The 23722-nt window shown below is 30.4% G+C and overlaps 2 protein-coding genes and 1 long non-coding RNA gene across 8 annotated transcripts; all 3 read left to right on the forward strand.

Annotated features, from left to right (window-relative positions):
* Positions 1 to 230: 230 nt before the first annotated feature.
* On the forward strand, positions 231 to 2967 carry LOC116402435. The gene is made up of 2 exons (XM_031881686.1): positions 231 to 521; positions 715 to 2967. Exons 1-2 carry the CDS (start codon positions 231 to 233, stop codon positions 2965 to 2967), a joined length of 2544 nt encoding a protein of 847 aa, XP_031737546.1.
* Positions 2968 to 12825: 9858 nt separating this feature from the next.
* LOC116402526 lies at positions 12826 to 15026 on the forward strand. 6 transcript variants are annotated; one of them, XR_004214948.1, is made up of 4 exons: positions 12826 to 13256; positions 13908 to 14027; positions 14477 to 14612; positions 14718 to 15026. It is a non-coding gene; the product is annotated as an uncharacterized LOC116402526 (long non-coding RNA). The 6 variants fall into 6 exon arrangements; XR_004214945.1 differs by having other exon boundaries at positions 12826 to 13027; positions 13132 to 13256; positions 14477 to 15026; XR_004214943.1 differs by having other exon boundaries at positions 14477 to 15026.
* A 7572-nt stretch (positions 15027 to 22598) lies between these two features.
* Positions 22599 to 23706, forward strand: LOC101215878 (photosynthetic NDH subunit of lumenal location 3, chloroplastic). Its single transcript, XM_004151916.3, has 3 exons — positions 22599 to 22925; positions 23071 to 23357; positions 23439 to 23706. Exons 1-3 carry the CDS (start codon positions 22664 to 22666, stop codon positions 23535 to 23537), a joined length of 648 nt encoding a protein of 215 aa, XP_004151964.1. The 5' UTR covers positions 22599 to 22663; the 3' UTR covers positions 23538 to 23706.
* The last annotated feature ends 16 nt before the right edge of the window (positions 23707 to 23722 follow it).

Here is a 23722-nt window from a genome sequence, read left to right on the forward strand (position 1 = left end):
CGTGTCCAAGGAGTCATCTTATAATGTATTGTAGAAAGATGGCAGCGCATATTGGTAATGATAAATTGTTGATCCATTGCTTTCAGGACAGTTTGACTGGTCCAGCTACTCGATGGTATATTCAATTAGATAATGCACACATTCATGTTTGGAAGGATTTAGCTGATGCATTTCTAAAGCAATACAAACATAATATTGATATGGCTCCAGATCGTTTAGACTTACAACGGATGGAGAAGAAAAGTTCAGAAAGCTTTAAAGAATATGCTCAACGATGGAGAGATATAGCCGCAGAGGTTCAACCACCATTAACAGACAAAGAAATGACATTTATGTTTATGAATACTTTGCGGGCGCCGTTCTATGATCGAATGATTGGTAATGCTACAACCAATTTTTCTGACATTATTGTTATTGGTGAAAGAATTGAATATGGGATAAAACATGGGAGGTTAATAGAGACTTCAGCTGAGTATGGTGGATTAAAGAAAGGAGCAACACCTAAGAAGAAAGAAGGTGAGGTTCATGCAATTGGTTTTCCTAATTTAGGGAACCACAAATCAACTTTTGGCCAAAGAAAACATGACCAAAGTTTTCCTTCATATATAAGCAATGTTACTCATATCCCTTATAACAACTATGTACCAACCCACTCTCTCTGGAGCCCCAAAACTTGTTAATTCAAACTTTTCTCGACCGTTTGTACAAGGTCAGGGTAGCAAGACCAACTCAGAAACATTTCGATTTGACCCAATTCCTATGACATATACAGAGCTTTTACCTCAGCTAGTTCATAATCGACAGTTAGCTCCTATCCCAATAAATCCTATACAACCTCCTTATCCAAAATGGTATGATCCAAATGCTCGATGTGATTATCATGCCGGAGGAGTGGGACACTCAACTGAAAATTGTTTAGCTTTGAAAAGGAAGGTGCAATCTTTAATTAATGCTGGATGGTTGAGCTTCAAAAAAGCTGGTGAGAAGCCGGATGTCAACAACAATCCACTTCCTAATCATGAAAATTCAAAAGTGAATGCGATAGATTGTTTTGTTGGAAAGTGTAAAAATGAAGTTCATGAGATAAGGATGCCTATGGAAACACTTTTTGAAGGTCTTTTTGAAGCAGGATATGTTAGTTTGGAATATTTAGACCCCAATATAAGATACGAAGGATACGATGAAGGCAAACGTTGTATATTCCATCAAGGAGTTGCAGGCCACGCTATCCAACAATGTTGTACATTTAGATCTAAAGTACAACAATTTATGGATTCGAAGATACTCACAGTATACGAAGGACAAGGAAAAGATGAGATGAAAGACAATAAAATATGTACATTAATGGGTGAAGTTGCAAAAAAGGAAAATCCCTTTTTACCAAGGCCTTTGACAGTCTTTTATCAAGAAAATCGTAATAAATCAAGTTCCTGCAATCCTAAACAACTCATTGTCGAAGTACCGAGTCCTTTCAAATTTAAGGATTTGAAAGCGGTGCCATGGCGGTATGATTGCCAAGTCATTACAGGTCCTTCAGTTGATAATATTACAGGAATCAGCGGGATAACTCGAAGTGGAAGATGTTATAAACCAGATAATTTAACAGCTCCTTCAAGTAGTTTAACATTGGGGCAAGGGAGGAAAAGTGAGAAAAGAAATGTGAATGAACATGACAAAGAGCAGGATGTAGAGATGTCTGTCATAGCAAAAGATATAGAATGCAAAAAACCTGTTACAGATGAGGCAGCAAACGAATTCTTGAAAATAGTAAAACAAAGTGAGTATAAGATCATAGAGCAAATGCATAATACTCCAGCTCGAATTTCTTTATTATCTTTGTTTTTAAATTCAGAGCCTCATCGCAAAGTGCTATTAGATATTTTGAATAAGGCACATGTTGGACATGACATTTCAGTGGAAAAGTTCAGCGGAATTATTGGAAGCATTACGTCTTCAAATTCTATAGTCTTCACGGATGATGAAATTCCTCCTGAAGGTTTAGGCCATATAAAAGCACTGCATATTCAAGTGAAGTACAAGGATTATGTTATAGCAAGAGTTTTAGTGGATAACGGTTCAGCTCTTAATATAATGCCTAAATCTACACTATTAAAGCTCCCAGTGGACATGTCATACATCAAATCAAGTACTATGGTAGTGAGAGCTTTTGATGGATCACGAAGAGAAGTAATTGGTGACATTGAATTACCAATCAAAATTGGCCCATGTACTTTCAATATAGTCTTTCAAGTAATGGAGATAACACCTACTTACAGCTTTTTGTTAGGTCGTCCTTGGATTCACTCTGCAGGAGTGGTGCCATCTACATTGCATCAAAAATTGAAATTTATTGTTGGGAGTAAGATGATTTGTTTAATGGGAGAGGAAGATTTTCTGATAACAAAACCGATATCAACCCCATATGTGGAGGCAACAGAAGAAGCTTTAGAGTGTTCTTTTCGCTCTTTTGAAATTGCTCATGCAACTATGATGGAAGCAACTGCAGGTGAAGTAATAAAGTCACACATGCCTAAAGTTACGACAAAAAGGATGATGAGAAGTGGAGGATATGGTTTGAATCAAAGCTTGGAAACACTTCTAAATACACCAAGCAATGAAGGGAGATTTGGTTTGGGTTATATGCCAAACGTATATGATAAAATTAGGCTTCAAAAAGAAAAGAAGAAAAAGTGTTTGGAAAAGCAAGGGATGATGGTGTTTGATCCAAGTCTAAAATTTATACCAGCATTATATGATACTTTCAAGAGTGCTGGTATAAGTTACTCATCACGTGACTCTGATTCAAAACATTGTTTGTTAACAAAGATGGAGAGTTTATCAATTGCAGCAGTGGCACAAGAAGCATCATTTGAAGACGAAACAGTTTATGCATGTCCACCTAATTTTGAGCTTAACAATTGGGATGTTGTAGATCTACCTACATTTTCTAGAGATTTTCAAGAGTAATGATTAAACTTTTATTTGTTTTAATTATGAACTATCGTGTTCATCATTGTTCATCATTTTACCGTCATCTGACATGTTAATTTAATTATTTGTATTTCTTTTAATACTGAGCATTCTACCTTCCATTCTATATTAAATTTTTTATTTTATTTTTATTTTTTTTAAATATTGAGCATTCTGTTCTGTGTTAATTTCTTTTTAATTGTTGGGTATCCATTGTGTTAATTTCCTTTTATTATTGGGCATCCATTCTGTGTTAATTTACTTTTATTATTGGGCATCCACTCTGTGTTAATTTCCTTTTATTTATTGGGCATTCATTCTGTGTTAATTTCTTTTTAATTAATTAGCATCATGTATTTGTATTTGTATATTCATTCTTCATTGACACCCATTTTACGGTTAATTACTTATATCCATATGACCTGCCTTAATAATTATGCATAATTTAGCATCCTGTATTTGGTAATACTCATTCTTCATTGGCACCCATTTTACAGTTAATTACTTATATCCATATGACAACATGCCTTAATAATTATGCATAATTAATCAATTAGCATCCTGTATTTGGTAATACTCATTCTTCATTGGCATCCATTTTACCGTCTTTGTTAATTACTTTATTCATATATCCATATGGCAGTACTACGTTAATAATTACTGCTATCCATATATTATCCATGTTAATAATTATCCATGATATAATTAATATTTGGCAACACCCATTTTTCATTTGACCTATTAATTAATTAGCAACTTGTATGTGACATTTTCACTTTCACTCACTCATTCTAATTATTTGCATGATGTATTAATTAATCAGTATGCATCTGACTATAATTATTTGATATTCATTTTGGTGTGATTATTTATTTGCAATATTATTTATTTGAATATCGGGTCAAACCTACTTTGGCATTCAACTGTTAATTATTATTTGATATCCATTTGACCCTCGTTTAATTATGCATTAATCAATTATTTTGCATCATGAATTAATCAATTATTTTGCATCATGAATTAATCAATTATTTTGCATCATTTTGAATTAATTAATTATCTTGCATGTGTTGTATTAATTAATTATCTTGCATCCTACATTAATATCTTTTACATTTTGCATATATTATCAATGTATTTATTTTATCTAAGCATATTACACTTAAGTATTTTTCAAATTTCATAATGTTTTGTCATTGTTATTATTCATTTTTTTTATTTTAATATAATAATGTAAATTGGAGAAAAAGTATTGTTTTTTTATGGATTTTATAATTTAAAATCCATGAATACATGAAATTTTTCCGTTTGAAATTTAATTAATAGATTGTTTTTTAAATTAACACATTTCATATTTTAAATGAGACTGAGTAGTATTTTCTATGAATTTATTAATTCTAGATACATGAAATTTTTCATTAAACACCTATGATATAGATTAAAATATCAAGTTTTGGTATCTTAATATTCTTAAGGTGAATAAAAATATTTTAAAACAAAGTAAACTTCATTTTTCTAATGGCTCATGTGCCACCCATAATTATCAATTCATGCTTAGATTTTACTTTCTTCGATATGAATCGACAAACATGGGACATTTAAACAAAACCTAAATAAAAACTTTGTTATGTGAACCCCTATATTTAATTTAAAAGATAAAATTGGGTAACCATTTTGTGGGTGTTGTAGGGTGCTAACATTTTCCCTACACACAACTGACTCCCGAACTTAAATATCTGAATTTACGTAGACCATTCTTTTTTTTTTTTGGTGACAAATCACACCTTAATATGATTGGTGGCGACTCCAAAATTATTTATTAAAATAAAATAAACCGGGAGGTCGGCCGCTTCGCGTAACGATCACGTCGCGACAGAGACAATCTTAACTATTGTTTTTAAAATGGAATTTCAAAATAACCTAATTATTATTTTGAATTTATGAGAATTTCAACCATTAATTTTATTTTAAAATAAAATTTATTGGTTGAATCACAAAAATAACCAAATTATTATTTTGAATTAAAAGTTTCTTATGTTATTTTTGTTTAACTCAGAACTCACTTATTTGTTATAATTAATGTAATTATTTCAATATATTACGTTCTTATAAAAAATCTTGTCTTTGTAATTAATTTGTGATATACAATTATGAGTTTATCAAAATCTTGTCTTTCTAATTAATTTGGGATATACACTTATGAGTTTATCAACAGTCTTTCCAATATAATTAATTTGTGATATGCAAAGTATATAATTAATTTTGAGTGTTAATAACATAGATAACCCTATCATAACCTCCTCCAAATATCAACAACTTTATTCATTTTTTTATTTCACTATTGTGTTAAGATTTTAACTGCTTTATTCATTTTTTATTTCAAAAGCAATAAAATTATTAATTTATTTTAGCATTGGATTTTAATTTATTTTTAAAATCTGAATTTAGAATTTAAAAATTAAAATTAATTTTCCTATTAAGATCTCAACTTTTTTTATTATTATTTGAAAATTAAATCTCAACATTTTTTTATTTCAAAATAAGTTGAATCTTCATACCTTAATAATTTAAAATTTAAAATTAGTTTTTTTATTAGATCTTAATTTATTTTTTTAAATTATTTTCTTCAACAAAATAGGCTAAGATAGTGTGCTTTTGGATAAAATCCCCTAAATTTGATATACATTTTATTAAATAAATAATATTAATTAAAAAAAATGAGCTAAAATTCCTCTACGAGAATGGAAGATAACTTTTGTATCTTTCTGCTTTGAATGAAGGTTTTTTTACAAGTTGTAGACTTGAAAATCAAAGATGGAATATGGAAAATGAAGATAGTGTTTGCGTGCTTCAAATGTTTATATTCTTTTTTCTCGAAAATGCATGAAGAAGATGAAATTCAAACTTCAAATAGAAGAAGGTGAAGATTATAGTTTACCCGCTTGAAGAAGATGATATCAAAAAAAAAAAAATGGAAAGTGAAGACGAAGGAAGATGAAGCTAAAACTTCAAATAGAAGAGGGTGGAGATTGAGGTTTGCTCGCTTGAAGAAGATGAGATCAGAAAAGAAAAATGGAAAGTGGAGATGAAGGAAGATTTTCAAAATGGAAGATGAGAAACGAAAAAAAAAGTGAAGCATGAAGATCGTTGCAACTTTTCGGACAATTACGTATTCAAGATTTATTATTAAGGTGTATCTGTTTTAGTCTTTATGTATTGGGGTATTTTGGGTTTTTTCAAATTCTTATTTATGATATTTTTTCTTCCTTTTGCTATTTTTGAAAAAAAAAAAAAAAAAAAACCCTTTTGCTATTTTTCAAAATGGTAACTTTAAAATTGCTATTGTTCTAGTTGACCATTTTTTATTTTTAAAGAAAAAAATTAAATGAAATTTGATATTAAAAAATCATGTTTTCTAAATGAAATACAAACACATCAAAGAACCTAAGAGAGTATTAATATTAACCATGTGACTATAGGTTATAAATTTAATTAAACTGATAATCTCAAATAATTTCTTTGTTAAGATTGATCATTTTTAATAGACCAAAAATAACACGTGAAAAGTAAGACTTTATAACAGTGTCTAGTTATATGAAAAAAATGTAAAATTTTAATTTAAAGTTTAAAATAGTATATAATTTTAATTTTTTTAAAATATTCAAATATTATAAGTGGGTAAAGTAAAATATTTGTAATTATATAATATAAATAATTTATACAAAATAGAAGAAAATTTAATACAAAGCAAAATATCTATTTAAAATTTTTAAATTATACTTAGCTTAGAAATTAAACATTTTTCGTGATATTTTAATTTGTTGTACGAAGTTGGTTGATTAAAACATCTTATTATTCTTTTGTTTGAAAATTTTGTATTATTTTGATTATAACCATATTATATGATAAAATCATATAAGACCAATTTTAAAATATTTTCAAACTAAAATATTATAAACTATGTCTAAATTGTAGGAACTAAATTTGTTATTGAATCAATACAAAATTAATAAACTTATAGTATCATAACTTAAAAACTATATAACTACAAAATTAATAATGTTGTAGTGCAAGGTAAGTATTGTAGGAATATTGCTTATTTGACATACAGTTGATAGTGTCGTCAGAGGCCTCCTTGCATCTCTATACATTTGTTGAAAAATACAAAAGTACCTCTCACTCTACACCAAATTCTCCAATATAGAATTTATTTTTATTGCGCACAATTTTATTAGATTTTATCTTACACGCAAATATTGAGAGAGAAAATGATTGGGAGTGTGAGCATTAGTGACAAGGAAGAAGATGGAGAATGTGTGAGTGATAGAAGGGAAGAAGAGAAATTTATATAGTTTTAAAATTGAGCTAATGAATGATCATATATTTTTTCTTAATTTAATTTTATGTGAAGAAGAGAGTTTAAGGCATTACAAAAAAATTAATTAATTGAAAGATAACGATGGATGTAACCGTTCGTTGACAAAGGGTAGATGCACGCATTTATTGAAAACCCATAATAATTAGAAAAACGAGCAAAGTTAAAAATTCAATTACAATAAAACCAACATAGTAAATAAAAAATCAAACTATGAAAAGGGGCAAATTTGAAAGAAAAGTTTCTCCCTACTCCCACTTTTATACATACTATAGATTATATATTATAATAGATATAAATATAAAAATAACATGAATATATAATAGATAATCAAATCTTATGTTTCTTTAAGATAAAAATTGTTGAGAATGAATTTTGTACCTCTAGTTCTTCTGATGTTGTACGTTGAATCGAGAGTTGGGGTCTAAATGTTGAAGATGAGATGTTACCCTTTGGAAATTTAGTAGCTTGTGTTGGAATTTATGTCCTAAAATTCGTAGTTTATAGTTTAAATTATATTTTATTCAATAAAATAAAGAGGTTATTGAGGACTTATTAGTGAAAAAATAATACTATAATCTTGAATTCAATAAACTAAGGTTTCGAGGCTATATAGTGTAGACTTGAAATTTATGTAGAGATATAAACGTAAATCAAGTTCACGTATATAGCCCAAACGGTCTATAGTATATGAATAAGCTTGGATGTCTTATTCTAGGGACACGATACATGCAGTCTGCTTTGTAGTTAGTATAAATGATGTGATCCTAAATCATTCATGCAAAGATATGGACCTGGGAGCATCCTAGGTAAAAAGTTTACATAAGACTAGAACTATAAAATAATCACTTTTAAGTTATAACACCGTCTACTGTATAGAACTGACTATTTTGATTATTAATGACCTAAATAACTTAATCTTAATCTTGAACTAACTATGAACTTTTGTTCAAATAGAATTATCCTTAGATCTGCATAGGTGAAGGCAGCTCAACAGAGATGGTCCAATAAGTCTCCCATTTCAAGTGTAAACCGGATGGATGGTTAGGGACATAGGTGCAAGGTGAAACTCACTCCTACCCGTTTTATGTTCAGTAGATAGATTGTTTCCTTAAGAACTAAATTCAAGTCTTGAAAAATGGGTCTTATCCTCTCATTGGTTTAATGACTCAACTCTTTATACTAAGTTGATGCATTACCATTAAAACAATAAAGACCTTTTTATTTAAAATAAAAGAATATACTAAATTTTAAATGAAAAACTTCAAATATTCATTTATAAATTATAAATAAAGTATAAAGAGATAAATAATAAATAAAATATTAGTTCAGACTCTATTTAAAATAAAAAGAAAATATCATAAGAGTACTCATGAATTTTGAAATAAAATATTGTAAATTAAAATACTGAAAACATAAAGACAGAAGCAATCATAAACTTTTTCCTATGGTGAACCACAATCACTTCTTGTCATTCACCAACTTTTCTCTGCCTCTACCTTTACCTAAAAAATTTAAACATAGAAAGAGTGAGTATAAACATATACCTGGTAAGAGATCCACTACTAGTCCTGTCAGGTGTCTGTTAACTTCTCGTTACGATCCTATAAGAAGGTACCTCATACCTATTGTGCTCCCAAACGCACACTATCTAGCGATCCCAAAGAAACATATCTAGTCTTCGGTGATCCTGAATGAACACATAAGAGAAACTGGTCTTCAGTGACTCGAAGGAACACCTAAGAGAATCAGGCTGAAAGTAATCCCGTCAAATCACTCATAAAAGTTAGCCACACAGACATCAATAGGTGGTGATCCCAAGGGACATCCATATGGGTACGACTCTAACAGAGAAAGCTAACAGAACACCATAGTCTATACATGTAGCATATCATAAATATCATATTTCAGTCATAGATATCTCAAGCATAACATATCTAAATTATAGCATGTCTCATTCATAACATATCTCGGTCATAATATATCTTAGTCATACATATCTCCGTCATACATAATGGTCTTCTATGTAACCATCTATATCAGTCATCTCTAACAATCACATTATACACCCTAGCTACATTAATTCATAATAAGAAAAACATAAATGCAAGCTCTTCAGTTTACTATCGAATGTCTAATAGTAGAATTTCTTACCTCGAGATTAGCTAAAGTCTTGTTAATAGTCAATTCTCAATTAACATAGTCCTAAACATAAACAAAATTAAAATTATTAATTTTGTCAACCAATCACCAAATTATTTACACAAGTGACCAAAGTTACCCCAAGACTAAGGTTGAAACCAAAACAACCTTGAAATTCCACGGCTCCAATCCTTCAATTAAGAAATTTAGCCAACAACCTTTCAGGAACAAAAATCCCACTTAATTCCGCTCTTTAAAAATTACTTAAGATCCAAGGAGTATTTATTTGGGCATACCAAACCTAACAAAACTTATCAAAATAGCAAATGGCTCAATTTGGTGGTTTGGCTAACAAAAGAAGCTCAAAACGACTCGACTAGGGGAAGGAGGCTCGGGTTTGGCTGGAGGTGGCTTGTTTCCACACATGCGGCTCAAAGTGGGGAGGAAATGGTTTGGCTTGTTCGGATGAAGGATGCGGCTTGTGAAGATGTGTAGCAGCTTGGACGTTGCTTCGTTGTCGAAAGGATGGCTCACGATGTTTAACTCCACATGAGACAGAGACAGAGATGGACGACACCGCAATTGAAGGCTTCAGCAACGTTAGACAGAGAGAGATGAGCAATGAGCGACGAGAACCTCATGCACGACAACATGATTTTCTTTTCCCAAATAGGAAGATATCAAATTTCTTTCTAAATTTCAATGATTCTCTACAAGGAAGATAATTTGATTTTTCTTCCTAAATTTCAATGATTTCCTAAAAGGAAGATAATTTTTTAAAAAGAGGGAAAAAAATCATCTAAGATAAAACCCTAACATATTTCCTAGCCCTCATTTGTTATCTAACAAATATTTAGAAAAAATGCAACAAAGTCGATGAAACTCTAAAATTTGATTTTCTAAAAAGAAGATAATTTTTTAAAAAGAGGAGAAAAAAACCTATTTAAGATAAAACACTAACATATTTCCTAACCCTCATTTCTTATCTAACAAATATTTTTAAAAAATGCAACAAAATCGGTGATCCAAACTTCCACTCTCTCAATAATATTCCATGAAAAAGTTATTATTATTTCTTTTTTCTTTTTTTTTCGATGCAATTTTTAAATCCACATATTTATATTATAAAAAAAACATGTGAAAATTGTCGGTTTTTCTTTATTGCTACAAATGTAGTGAATGTTATGGAGCATCAGTTAAATATCGAAATATTTTTTTAACATTTTTTAGTGTGTTTATTATAGAGTACTCGTTGCCCCCTCTTAATAAAATTTCTGAATCTGCCACTGCTATTGACTATGGCATTATGCGAAAGCCTTTTGATTGATGAATGCACGGTAAGATTAGCGATGATTGTTAACTCTTCTGACAAGCTATGTACATCTTATGTTTTGTGTTCTTTCTAGATCACTGCCTACGCCATGAACTGTGTTCTTTCAGTATCACTACTTACGCTATGTTTTGTGTTCCCTTAGTTTCACTACCCTATGTTATGATTTGTGATCTTTCATGGTCATTACCTATGTCATATTATCAATCGTACATTATACATATGGAAACTGTTTGGTTTATGTTTTCGCTATTATTTTTAAAAAGTTAAGATAATTAGATTGGTAATGGCCTCAACTTAGTTTTAAAAAATTTGGGTCGTTACAACTTGGGATGCTTTCCACGTTTCCTAACTAATTTCCATGCAAGAAAGTTATTTAATTTAATTTAAATTAAATTAAATTCATAGTAATATTAAAATTATTAAGTAATTAATTAAATTAAATTAAATTAATAGTTAATTGTATCATATTTAATTAATATTTCATTTAAATCATATTTAAATGAATACCTCTCACATCACTTATAGTTTTAATTTAATTTAATTAAATAACATTAAATTAAGAGTTTTCTTTTTTTTTAAATGTAACAAAGAGACAAATTATTTACATTGTATAGAACAATTTTAAAAATGAAAAAAAGCTCATAGGCCCACAACGAAAAATACCAAAAATATATGTCACAGTTAATACACGATTAATTGGCTAATCGCACACGTAATATATTTGGTACACAATCTAGTATAAAAATTGTTTAGATTTAGCTATACAACCGTTTAGATTTGGCTACACGATCGTTTAGATTTTGCTACCTAAATCTGAACGATTTTTTTAAAGATTTTCTGCTACACATTTATATTTGGCTACATGATCGTTTATATTTGGTTGCCTAAATCTAAACGATTTTATCTCGAAAATGTTTGGTACAACATCGTTTAGACCTTACTACACGATCGTTTAGATTTGGTAGCCAAATTGAAACGACCAAATCTAAACGATTTTTTTCAAGATTCTTTGGTACACAATCATTTAGATTTGTGTAGATCGTTTAGATTTGACACTAGAAGAAAACCTGTCTACTATGACAGTTATATATCTCAAAAAATGAATGGGAAAAAAAAACTGTCACAAAATAGAAAATTTCGCGTTTTTGGCGGGAAAAGACGGAATTTTTCGGAAAACACTTTTCGCGACAGTTATTTAATGTCATAGAATGTTAGGGTTAAAAAATTTATTATTTTATATTTAAAAAATTAAATTTACATATTTATATTTAAAAAAAAAACCCAAATTCCCCAAAATTTTCCCCAAATTCTTCCTCCCATCCGCGTGCCCTAACTTTCCCCCAAATTTCCCCCAATTTCTTCCTCCCATCCGCGTGAAGTCGTCCCGTCGGCTTTCTCCCAATTCTGACCGTCTGAAGTCCCGTCGCCACCACCACCCCCCTCCTGCCCGTCCGTCGAAACCTTCTCCACCAACCCGTCGCCACCACCCCCGTCTTCTCCAAACCTCTCCAATCAACCCGAAGCTTCAAATCGTGGGCGTCGGTCGTCACCCCTCCCCTCCGTCGGTAAGCTTCTCTTTCCTTATCTCTTTCTCTCTCTCTCTCTTCTCTCTCTCTTCTCTCTCTCTCTCTCCTCTCTCTCTCTCTCTCTCTCTCTCTCTCTCTCTCTCTCTCTCTCTCTCTCTCTCTCTCTCTCTCTCTATGAAGTTCTTCGTTGTCTCCATTGGATTGTTTCGTGAGTTTCAGTTTATCCCAATTTCATTGGATTGTTTCGCCGGTAAGATCTTATCCTCATTTCCAAAAGAGATGTCATGGCTAGTGCCGATTTCTTTGCAATCTTTAAAATTATTTTCTTTGTTTTCAAGAATTTGTGTAGGTTGGTGATGAAACATTTTGGTAGCTTACAATGTGTTTGATGAAATGCCTCAATGAAGCATTTGGGTGATTTTTGATTGATTTTTTCTCGTTCGAATTAGGAAATCAAGGCCAAAGGAGATGTCATGGCTATGGGCTGAAGCTTTGAGAAAAAAGAATGAAAAATGAAATGTGAGATCTTAAACTTTGATGGTGTGTAGGGTCTTTTTGTTTGTCTATGCATTTTTCAAGTGAATTTTAGTACTTTTGATTTTTCTATTGATATTTTGTTTATGGTTGCTATTGAGTTGCTTTGATTGAAGGATAGAGGGAAGTGATTATTGATAATTATAGGTATGTTTTCCTTAGTATTTGAACATTTTTGTATTCGTAGCAACCTAACTTTGTTGTTTCTCTTAGTTTGGTTGTGATTTGAGTATTTTATATTTGGGGTTCAGGAAAGGCAGTATTTGTTGAAGGAATTCCCCGTGAACTGGTTTCTTGTAAGAAGTATTGTAAAGTTTTGAAGGTTGGGTTGTGGTAATGGAAGCACCGTTATTCCAATCTTGCGGTAACCTCCAACGTATTCTACTTTTCCTCTACTTTACTTCTTAGTCATGTTCCTCAATTTTGTTTGTTTTTTTTTTTTAGAAATTTAGTTGATAAATACTGTTTGTGTTTGCTTTGTGCTTGCTTATATGAGATATTATTAAAAAATCTTATCGTTGAAATTAATTCGAAAGTAGAGAAAAATCAGTGTCAACTGGAGGAGTCTTTTAGAACAGAAGAATAAAAAGGCAAATGTTATTGAATGGGCTCTTAAAGCTTCCACATTTTCTATCCTGCTCTTTACATTTTACTGTTTAGGTTAGCTTTCATATTCTATAAAAAAAAATATAGAAACAAATGTGGAACTGTGAAGTGTACATTTGAGAACTGTTATAGGACTGGACTTTTTGGTGTTTTCAAATATGAATATACAATGCCTTATATTATGGTATAAGCGTGTTTTCAGATTTTTCCCCATTCTACTTCTCAGATAATCTCCCCCCTCCTTTCCACTGCCATTTTCTTCTCCTTTCTCTTCAAATGCTTTGATTTTACCCACAATATGAACGTATTTAACCAAAGTTTCATTATTTCTATTGTTTGTACTTGTATAGTAATATGTGGTTGTGGTTGTGACATTGCTTTCTTTTTTTTCCTGTTTCTTTTGTATTACTCTATTTTACAGCAAGCTAATTTTAAAGGTGTCAAGTGTATTTTGATGTATTTTGATTTTGGGGAAGAATTCAGATGACAAAAGCATCAAGAAGTCGATCGTCGGTCTGGAAAGTTAGTGATAAACATCCAGGTTGATTGTTACAATATAAATCTCTTATTTGTTAATGTCTTTTCCTTATCTTATTATCCATCCTCTTTCAACATATCTTGCTAATTTCATAAGCTAACATTGATTGCGATAGACTATAATGCTAGTGATTCAGATTCAGATGAATTGACTCGTGATTCTTAACCACACCAGTGTTGTTGATTTCTCTATGTCATGTCAAAACAACCACTTGTATCTCCTCCACGACATGTCGTTTTAGAAATTTAATTAACTTGTAATTCTTTGACTTTATGTGTGGCATCAATTATTCTTTCTTGCACATGTGAGAGTAAAGCATGCATAGTTCATTGTTTGTAGTCATTCCTTCTGTCATCAATATTTTTGCTTATGCTGATTTTTTTTTTGCAGTAATTTATGTGTTTCTTTGGGTTTTATGATTTAATTGTTATGTTGTCTTCCTGAATTTATAGGTTGGATATGCTTCAGCTGAGACTTTTTAGTTCAATAGAGAATCATACAACATTTTAGTTGGAGGTATATCTTTTCTGTTAAATTTTTCATGTAGGATTTTGATATTTTTTTTTTCGATGCAGATGGTCGTATCAGGTACGATTTTCTCAAATAATTCTCGGATTTTTGTTTTTCGCTCATTAACTTGTTTAATTTGTTACTGAATTCTACCTTCCAATTCTACCAATAATATTCAACCAGGTATTTATTTGGATTAAATTTGCTGAGATAAAATTTCTATGGCTGGGCTGGGATGCAGGGGGAGGAATTCATTAGGTTGTTATTAGCAAATACCACTATTTGTTGGGCTAGGATGCATATTGGTGCTTAAAAACTCTTTCTTCACTCAACAAATTTTATCAATGCTTTTAACTCATTCCTCCATTTGTTCATGGAATTATGTAATGATGATTTGATGTAAATCCTTACTAATTAAGAATCTTGGCTACAATCTTCTTGGCTTGACATTCAGCTAAGTTAAAGTTAATTGTGAAATCTTCATTTCTTTCATTTAGAGTTCTCTTGGCATATCGTTAGTTTAGTTGATATGTTTGTTTGCTACCATTCATTATTGTAGTTTTTCACCATTCTTCACTTGTGGATTGTTTGGTAGGAAGTTTTGTGAGATAATTCTTTGTGGAATGACTAGGTGATGTTAGGACAGTTCTTATGCAATTTTTGTATGCATAAGCAACCTTTTTCTCCCCTTCCCCCATGATTCATTTCAATTCTGAAAACCTCGGGTAGCTTCTATGTTTTCTTTCCTCTTCCCATGATTACTCTTTTATGTTTTCTTTCATCATCGTCCCATGTTTACTCTTCTATGTTTTCTTTCCTCTTTCCATGTATACTCTTGTGTCTTCTCTCGTGACTATATTTCTATATCTATACATTTTGTTCTTCTTTTATCACAACTTTTTGGTGAACTTTTCACCTTCCTTGAAAACACATTTGAATCCTAAGTCATATTTTAAAAAAAAAATGAAGCGAGTTTTACTCTCTTGTCCTATAATGGATGCTTATATTCATGTTGTCTTTGTAGGTTCAACTGAAATCGACAACTTCATGAGTTTACTTTCAAAGAACACTTTCAGAGACGAACATTCTCGGTGGGTCGTTTATGTTTTAGCAGAAAATCTTGTTATATGTATTCTGATGCAATTTAAAATATTTTTTGATTAAGGGCTAGGATTCCGTACTTGTAAATTGTTAGAAGTTGATTGGAAATGTACGAATATTATAAATTGTATTATAGCGTATATATATTAAAGTGTCGGCTATTTTTTTCTATATGGGTGTCAATATTATAAATTCAAAATTGTCATTGTCGGCTACATTATTGTCATTCAAATGGTTCGTGTAATGGCGGGAGTGGCAAAGAGAACAGAAAAAAATTGTAGTAATCGAGTAATTTGCAACAGGAAAAACATGTCGTAATATATGAATTATTAATTGTTGTGAATACCAAAACAATGACAGTTTTTTTACAAAATTAATTGTCACGATTGTCTGTTCTTTGACAGAAAAAAAATGTCGTCAATAGCAAAATAATGACATTTCTTTAAAAAAAAACTGTCGCGATTGACATATCCATGACATTTAAAACATGTCACAATAAACGAATTCGCGACATTTATTTAACTGTCGTTAATACATAAATGATGATAGTTATTTATTGTCATAAAATAAAATATGACAGTTATTTGATGTCGTAGAATGCTAACTAACGACATTTATTTTATGTCATGAAATAAGTTATTGCGACAGTTTTTGAAAACTGTCATGGAAGGACTTTCCATGACTCCCGCTTCTATGACTGAAAATAACTGTCATGGATTTTGTTCGCGACAGTAAATAACTGTCGTCGTAGACCATTTTTCTACTAGTGTGACTACACAAATCTAAACAATCGTATTTTGAGCTCCAACCATTTTTTTCAAGATCTTTTGTATTTGGTACACGATCTTGAACCAAATAACACGATCTTTTACATATATACATATGTATGTAGAAACCTATATATATATATATTATATATATATATATATATATATATATGTATATGTATATGTATTACATACATACATTTAAAGAGCATGAAGTTGTGGAGGCTTGAGCCCATTAACCAATATTAAATCTATCGGTGTTCTAAAGCCTCTTAATTAAATCACCCCTCAAATCTCGGAATCCTAACTTGCAAACTTAGCCTTAGGAGATGTTTAGGGAAAAGAGTGACTTAGTATGACCCTAGGTTATTCTAGTTTGATTAGAATAGTTTGTGTTTAAGATGTAGATTATTTTAGTTTGAGTTATAATAGTATGTGTTCATTGTGTAGACTATTTTAGTTTGATAACAAAATAGTTAAACATTGTAGCTAAGAATAAAAAAACTATGAATACAAAATAGTAAAACGACAACAAATAATAAATATTGTAGCAAAGTAAAGGTATTGAAATAATGTTTATTAATGTAGCTAACTGAAGACTTTTAAATAGTATAAACTATAGCAATAGGTAGTTTTATAGTCTTAGATAATTTTTGTCCCATAAGTGACCCAGATTGAGAGAATTATAAGATTGCTAAAGATGCCCGAGTATTATAAATCTTAGAATAAGATTGTTGAAAAACAAGGATGTATGTGTTTAGTTATGCATGAGTAAGTGTATGGAAATAGTTTTTTTTATTTGTAAATTTAATCACGAAAACTCTATAAATTATATTATATTAATTGAAAAACAATAAACCAAATTCAATTTTTTTGAGAAAAAATAATTATTTAACAATCAATCAAATAAAAATATTAATTAAATTATTAATTACAATAATTTGATGAATGTATATAATTATGATGTATTAATCAATAAAATAATTAATCGAATCATAAACTAACAATAAAATTATTAAGAAGTAAATTAATATTATATCAATCATCATGATTATTAACTAACTACAAATAATTAATTAATAGTTTTATTGCATCTTTATGGTCTATTTAAAAGTACTATATATTTAAAAATAAGTATGACTATATATGTAATATAAACTAATTTATTAAATTAAAATAAAAGTATTGGACATTTTTTAAAATAATAAAACTTAGAATTATATGAATGATAGCAATTGATAGGCTTCTATCATTGTCTATCAATGCCACTAAGAAGCATATCGGTGACTATCAATAATTATTATTGATAGAATTTGAAAATTTGTTATATGTTATAAATATTTTGTCAAATTTGTTATTTTTTACAATCTCCCCTGCAAAGAAAGTATATATTAATTTATTAAATTAGGCAGTACACGTACTATAATTATAATTTTAATTTAATTTTATAAACCACAAATTTATTAATTTTTATTAAAAAATATATTAAAAGAGAAAAATGAGTGAAAAAAAGAAACATATCCTTTTAGATGGGTATAGTTTATGGACATAAATGATGCATACAAATAGTTTATTCTCACGCCTGAGCTATAAAAACTTATACCAAACAAGGGTGTTTTTACCGGGTACACATTTTCCCATTCACATTCCAATTTCAATTCCCTCAATCTAAACAACACTTAGTGTATGTAGGACAAATTATGTATAATATATATCTATTTCAAATATATGAAAATAGTCTAATAGTAATTTTGTGTATGTGAGGCTTTCTTAAAGTAGCTCGTTAGATTGTCCAATCTAATATTTAAGGGTGTGTTTGGAATTGATAGTTCGGTATTGATTTTTTTTAAAAAAAAAAAAGAGTGATATAATTATAATATTGATTTTTGAACAATCAAATTTATTTTTGGTATCAAACTCTTAAAGGTGATTTTCATATATTTAGAATTAATTTTCAATTATTATGTTTTGTTCCAAAATTAATTTAGAGTTATTCAATTAGTAATTGTTTTTTCGACTACAGAAATAATTATTTAACCAAATAATTGATTATTTTCATAAATATAATAAAACACTGAAATATTTTCGGTCTGTGTAACAAAATAAAAAAGCTCATGATATTTTCATAAGTTTTAGGTTTACCTTTGAATCATGCTGACGATTTTTTACTTATTTTTCTTCTTCTTGGCGATTTATTAATCTCATCTTCCTATTATTAATTTCTTTCTATCATTACTTCTTCTTCATTTTACAATGTTATGGTTATTTAGGTAAATATTTACCATTTTATTCATTTCCTCATCCAGAATTTCTTCCTTCTTCTTCATTTCTCATTTTTTTTTTTTTTTTTTGGTACAAGATTTAAATGATATCGGTACAAGATATAAACGATCGTGTACAAATATATAAATGATCAGTTGTCAATCTCAGATAAACAGAGATAGACTGGTATCACTAATAGATCGTTTTGATTTGGTACAAAATCTTTTAGAATGGGTACAAATTTGTTTAGACTAGGTACAAAGGTACAATATCGTTTAGGCTGGGTACAAGGATACTAGATTGTTTAAACTTAGTACAAGATCGTTTAGACTAGGTACAAAATCATTTTTTCATTCGTGTATGACTGATTAACCACATGGGGTTTTTTTTTTTTTGTTATTTAACGTTGTGGGTTTTTTCCTCTTTTAAAGTTCTTCTATACGGTGTAAATATTTTTGCGTTTTGTTCTATATTTAAAAAATTCTCTAAATAATTTCTATTTATTTTAACGTTAAATTCTTATATGCATGGTTGATATATGTTTATATATAGATATTGAAAGAAAATTTAAATCTTTTGTAATTGTTGGTTGTATTAACTTTATAATGAGAGGTGACTTGTTTCAATATTAAAAATTAAAAAAGTTTACAAATGATCAACAATATAATATTTTGCACAAAAATATTCATCTTAGGAATAATCGACCAGAAATCTCTAAACAAAAATCAACTAAATAAATTTGAAATGAATATTTGAATGCTCATCCCTAATTTTGAATTATTACTAAACATCAAGACATAATAACAAATAGTAGACTATTTCAACATAATAACATAATAACAACTTTGAACGTCTATCTCTAGCTAAACATCAGTACATATTTGCAACGCCCTCAAGTTTTGTAGTATGCGATTAAATAAGACATGAAGAATAATTACAAAAAGATTTTGACAAGGATAAAGTCGATTTAAGTTGTCGGAAAGTACTAACAGTTGAATATTCTATGTGCTTCGAAACCGAATAAATGCAAATTCTATAGAGCTCTGCAAGAAAAAGAACCATAGCACTTGAAACCTTGACTAAAAAATTTGATTGCATTAGCATAAATAGTAATTGTATTAAAAAAAGTATTAAGCACAAAGGGATGAAAAAAACAAATATGACACAACACGGTAACACGTTATTGTTCGCATATATAAACTAAACTAATGTGAAATATATATTATATTTAAACATTGAGATAATATATCATACAATTCATGAAAAATATATACTATACGTATTAGTTGGTTGATATATTTAATTACTACGTGATTTTTATTTTATTTTATGCAGTTCGTTGTAGTATTTTTAAGTATATGAATTATACAACTGAGTGTATCATTATCAAGTATATCAACAATATATTATTAAATCATATTGGCATATAGATCAGTAAAGTTAATCATTATCAAATTATGAATCAAGTTTACAAGTGTATATCAATAGTGTATCAAGTGTATAAGTAGGACTTCAAGCATATCATATGTATTTAATGTACCTATAGTGTATCAAACATTCACTTGTATCAAGTGTATCAAATTTGTTGAGTGTACAATGAAGCATAACAAGTTTACTAGCAGTGCATTAAGTGTATCAAATTTATCAGTGAAGTCTTTAAGTGTATATATCAAGGCCTAAAGGGTATCAAGTGTATCATGAAGAATGTAACGCCCCACCCCAAATGCCACTTCTTGCGACCAAAAGGGGGCATGCCACCTAGACACTCACCACGCACATCCCTGTGAAATGATGCGTTAAACGCCTAGTAAGCGGAATATCTTCCTCAATTTATTTTTTAGCGAAGCCCTTGCCTCAACTTAGACTTTTTCATTGCAGGAGAAATTTACAACTTTTGAAACTTACTCTGCTGCCTAGAACAATTACATAACACAACTCAACTTTAACTCCTAGGCGAAAGTCTCAAGACATAATAATAAAATAGTGAAATACATAACTACGTACTTCTCTTTATTAACTTAAAAACATCTTTATAAGGTTCATGCGTTACAAAATCACATTCCTTTTCCTCATGGAATATAAAACTAAAGTTTACTTATGGTCCACCTTTCCTTGTCCACCCCCTAACGTTACTTCTTGAGGCAAGGTACTTAGAGGTGTAAGACCTTTCTTCCATCCTTCTCTTTGATCGCCTAGTCAATCCAACTTAAGGACAAGCTGCAGAGCTTCCTTTTCCTAGCTCAATTTTTTTTTTTTTGTTCTTTTGATTTCTGGTCTGGCCTCACCGACATAGGTGTAGCACTTGCCTTCCTTCTAAACTGAGCTTTTGGGCATTAAGGAGCGATGTACTTACCAACCGACTCCTTAACGCGAGATAGGATGACACAACTTGCATGCCACACAAGTCTACACAACCAACCTCTACCTTCTCACTTACTTGGCTTCCACGCCTAACTCCCATCCCTTACTTGGCTTCATTGCCTAACAATCTAGAAAGGAAAAAAACTTAAAACGTAAGTCAAATACTTAGTGAGTGATGAGTTTAAAAAACATCTTTTGGAGAATCAACAATTAAGATATAAGTAATATCAAGGCCAAAACGCAAACATATATATATAAACACATAACATAGATAAATAAGCTCATCACTTCACAGTCACAGGCTTTCATAACATCAAACACGGTCAGAGCCATGCATTACAGGGATCCTGCACGATTCACATCATCGCACAATCATTTCTCATCACTGGGACCTAGGATTCTCCCATCACTTGAACCTGGGACACATCTCAACCAACATCTTGCAAGTTTCCTGGGATATCCACCAGTGGCTCACAAATTATTTCTCACCACATGGGTCTGGGAGTCTCCTCTCACCTAGATTTGAAAGTCACTCTCAACCAGCGTCTTACGAGTTTTTTGGGTTATTCATCATCATTTCACAAATATTTTATTTCCTCAAGGTCATGGGACTCTCCCTTCACCTAGACTTGGAATTCATTCTCAACCAGCACCTTATGAGTTTCCTGGGATACCTATCATTATTTCACAAATCGTTCATCGCCTCGTAGGTCTGGGACTCTCCCCTCACCTAGACCTGAGACACGTCTCCACTAGCGTCTTACGAGTTAATTTAGACAACAAAACATATAAATCAATATAGTTAGAAGTTGACGTTTATAGACTTAATTTTCAAAAATAAATGATTAAGAAAAGGGGAGAAGGAGATTAAAATTTTCAAAAATAAAAATGATTTTGCTAGTAAATCTTTGATTACAATAAACTTTTTTCATTTATACATGTTCAAAGTCAGCCCAGCATTGCATAGTTATGATTATTAATTTTCAAGCAATGCTGGAACATTAACTTTCTTTATATTTTTGGATCATTGCATGAGGTTATTCTAAAAACCTCAAAATTTATCTTCTCATCTATGCCAATAGATCACTATGCTATTCACTAATTAAGTATGTGTATATCAAAAATGGGTACCATTCTTCTCTCACCCAAGAAAATTAAATATTAGAATTTAAGAGAAAATTCATTTTTCTTGTTCAAGTTTCATGTTTTATTGAGAGTGCCTATATACTTTTATGTCAAAACTATATTCATGTTGCAAGGAAATTCAATTTTAAAAGACAATAGACAAGAATTCAATCGTAATTACCATCAAAGAGCACAAATGAAAAGTAAAGTGAAAATTAAGATAAATAACAGTTTAGAATGTTTTTATAACTAATATTATTATTTGAAAAAAGCCTAACGTTAAGTAACTTCTTAAAATTTATTAAAAATATATAAACTAAACTTATTTTAAATGAAAATGACCTATGGAAAGAAATATAGCTTTATGATAAAATTACCAAAATAACCTTGGGGAGGATATCCTATGGGTGGACAATGAAGAAACTATAAAAGGGAAACGGATAACTGAAATTAGAAGCTCTGCTTCTTTCTTTTGCTAATTTCCTCCATTTCTCATCTTACTCTTCCCATCAAATGGCTCGTCTTGCAAATTTAAACGGGAAATTCTCCGCCATTCCCAATCTCCCAAAGCTTCAAAACATTCATAAGAGACTTAAAATTACTGGGTTCCTCAAGAAACAAACAGATGTTTCTTCTCATCAAATCTCATTGACAAGAAGATTGGCTTTAACCAGCCTTGTCTCTGTTGCTCTCTTTGGCAATGCATCCCCCGAGATTGCTTCTGCTAACGAGTATTGGCTCGACGGCCCTTTGCCTGTCCCTTCTGTTGACAACAGTAAGCTTTTTCATTGAACAAGTTTGAACTGTTTGTGTGTGTTTTTGTTTTCCTTATCTGGGTGTACCTCCAAATTGGAAAATTCGAATTGGTTTGGTTAGTTTGACGGCAAAGACTAGAATTTGCTATGAATTATTTGTTACAGACATTGTGAATGAGCAAACGGGGACGCGATCGTTTCTGAAGACAGGGATATACATAGCTAACATAGGAACAAAAGGAAGAAAATACAGATTGAAAAAATATGCATTTGATCTTCTGGCTATGGCAGATTTGATTGGGAAAGATACTTTGAATTATGTCAGAAAGTATCTTCGACTCAAATCAACCTTCATGTACTATGATTTTGACAAAGTTATCTCAGCAGCAGCAGACGATGAGAAGCAGCCTCTTGTTGATTTAGCAAACAGATTATTCGACAATTTCGAAAAGGTAAAAAGCAGAGAATTTTTACAAGTTCCTTCAAATATATGCAAAATTTCAAGCTGAAGTAGCTCCTTTTGTGCTTTGCAGCTTGAAGATGCAGCAAAGCAAAAGAATCTGAGTGAAACTGAATCCTACTATCAACAAACAACACCCATACTTCAAGAAGTCATGGATAGAATGGCATAAATTGAACAAATTTATTGATTAGAAAGTTCGGAGGATCTGCTTGATTTTCCATAATTCTTCTGTGGTGCTTGTTCATAATTAGTTTCCATTTTTCCCATGTCTTTCAATGCGGCTTAAAGATGCAAAATCAAGACAAACAATGCAGTGAGTTTCACAAATTATAGTTCAACTATCTGGATTTTGTC

This window comes from Cucumis sativus, chromosome 3 (assembly GCF_000004075.3).
Source record: "Cucumis sativus cultivar 9930 chromosome 3, Cucumber_9930_V3, whole genome shotgun sequence".
Lineage (NCBI taxonomy): Eukaryota > Viridiplantae > Streptophyta > Magnoliopsida > Cucurbitales > Cucurbitaceae > Cucumis > Cucumis sativus.

Coding starts and splice junctions, on each gene's coding strand:
- LOC116402435 (XM_031881686.1), top strand. CDS start 231: ATGGAGAAGAAAAGTTCAGAAAGCTTTAAAGAATATGCTCAACGATGG. Junction 522..714: donor CTAAGAAGAAAGAAGGTGAG/GTTCATGCAATT, acceptor GTACAAGGTCAG/GGTAGCAAGACCAACTCAGA.
- LOC101215878 (XM_004151916.3), top strand. CDS start 22,664: ATGGCTCGTCTTGCAAATTTAAACGGGAAATTCTCCGCCATTCCCAAT. Junction 22,926..23,070: donor TGTCCCTTCTGTTGACAACA/GTAAGCTTTTTC, acceptor TATTTGTTACAG/ACATTGTGAATGAGCAAACG. Junction 23,358..23,438: donor TATTCGACAATTTCGAAAAG/GTAAAAAGCAGA, acceptor TGTGCTTTGCAG/CTTGAAGATGCAGCAAAGCA.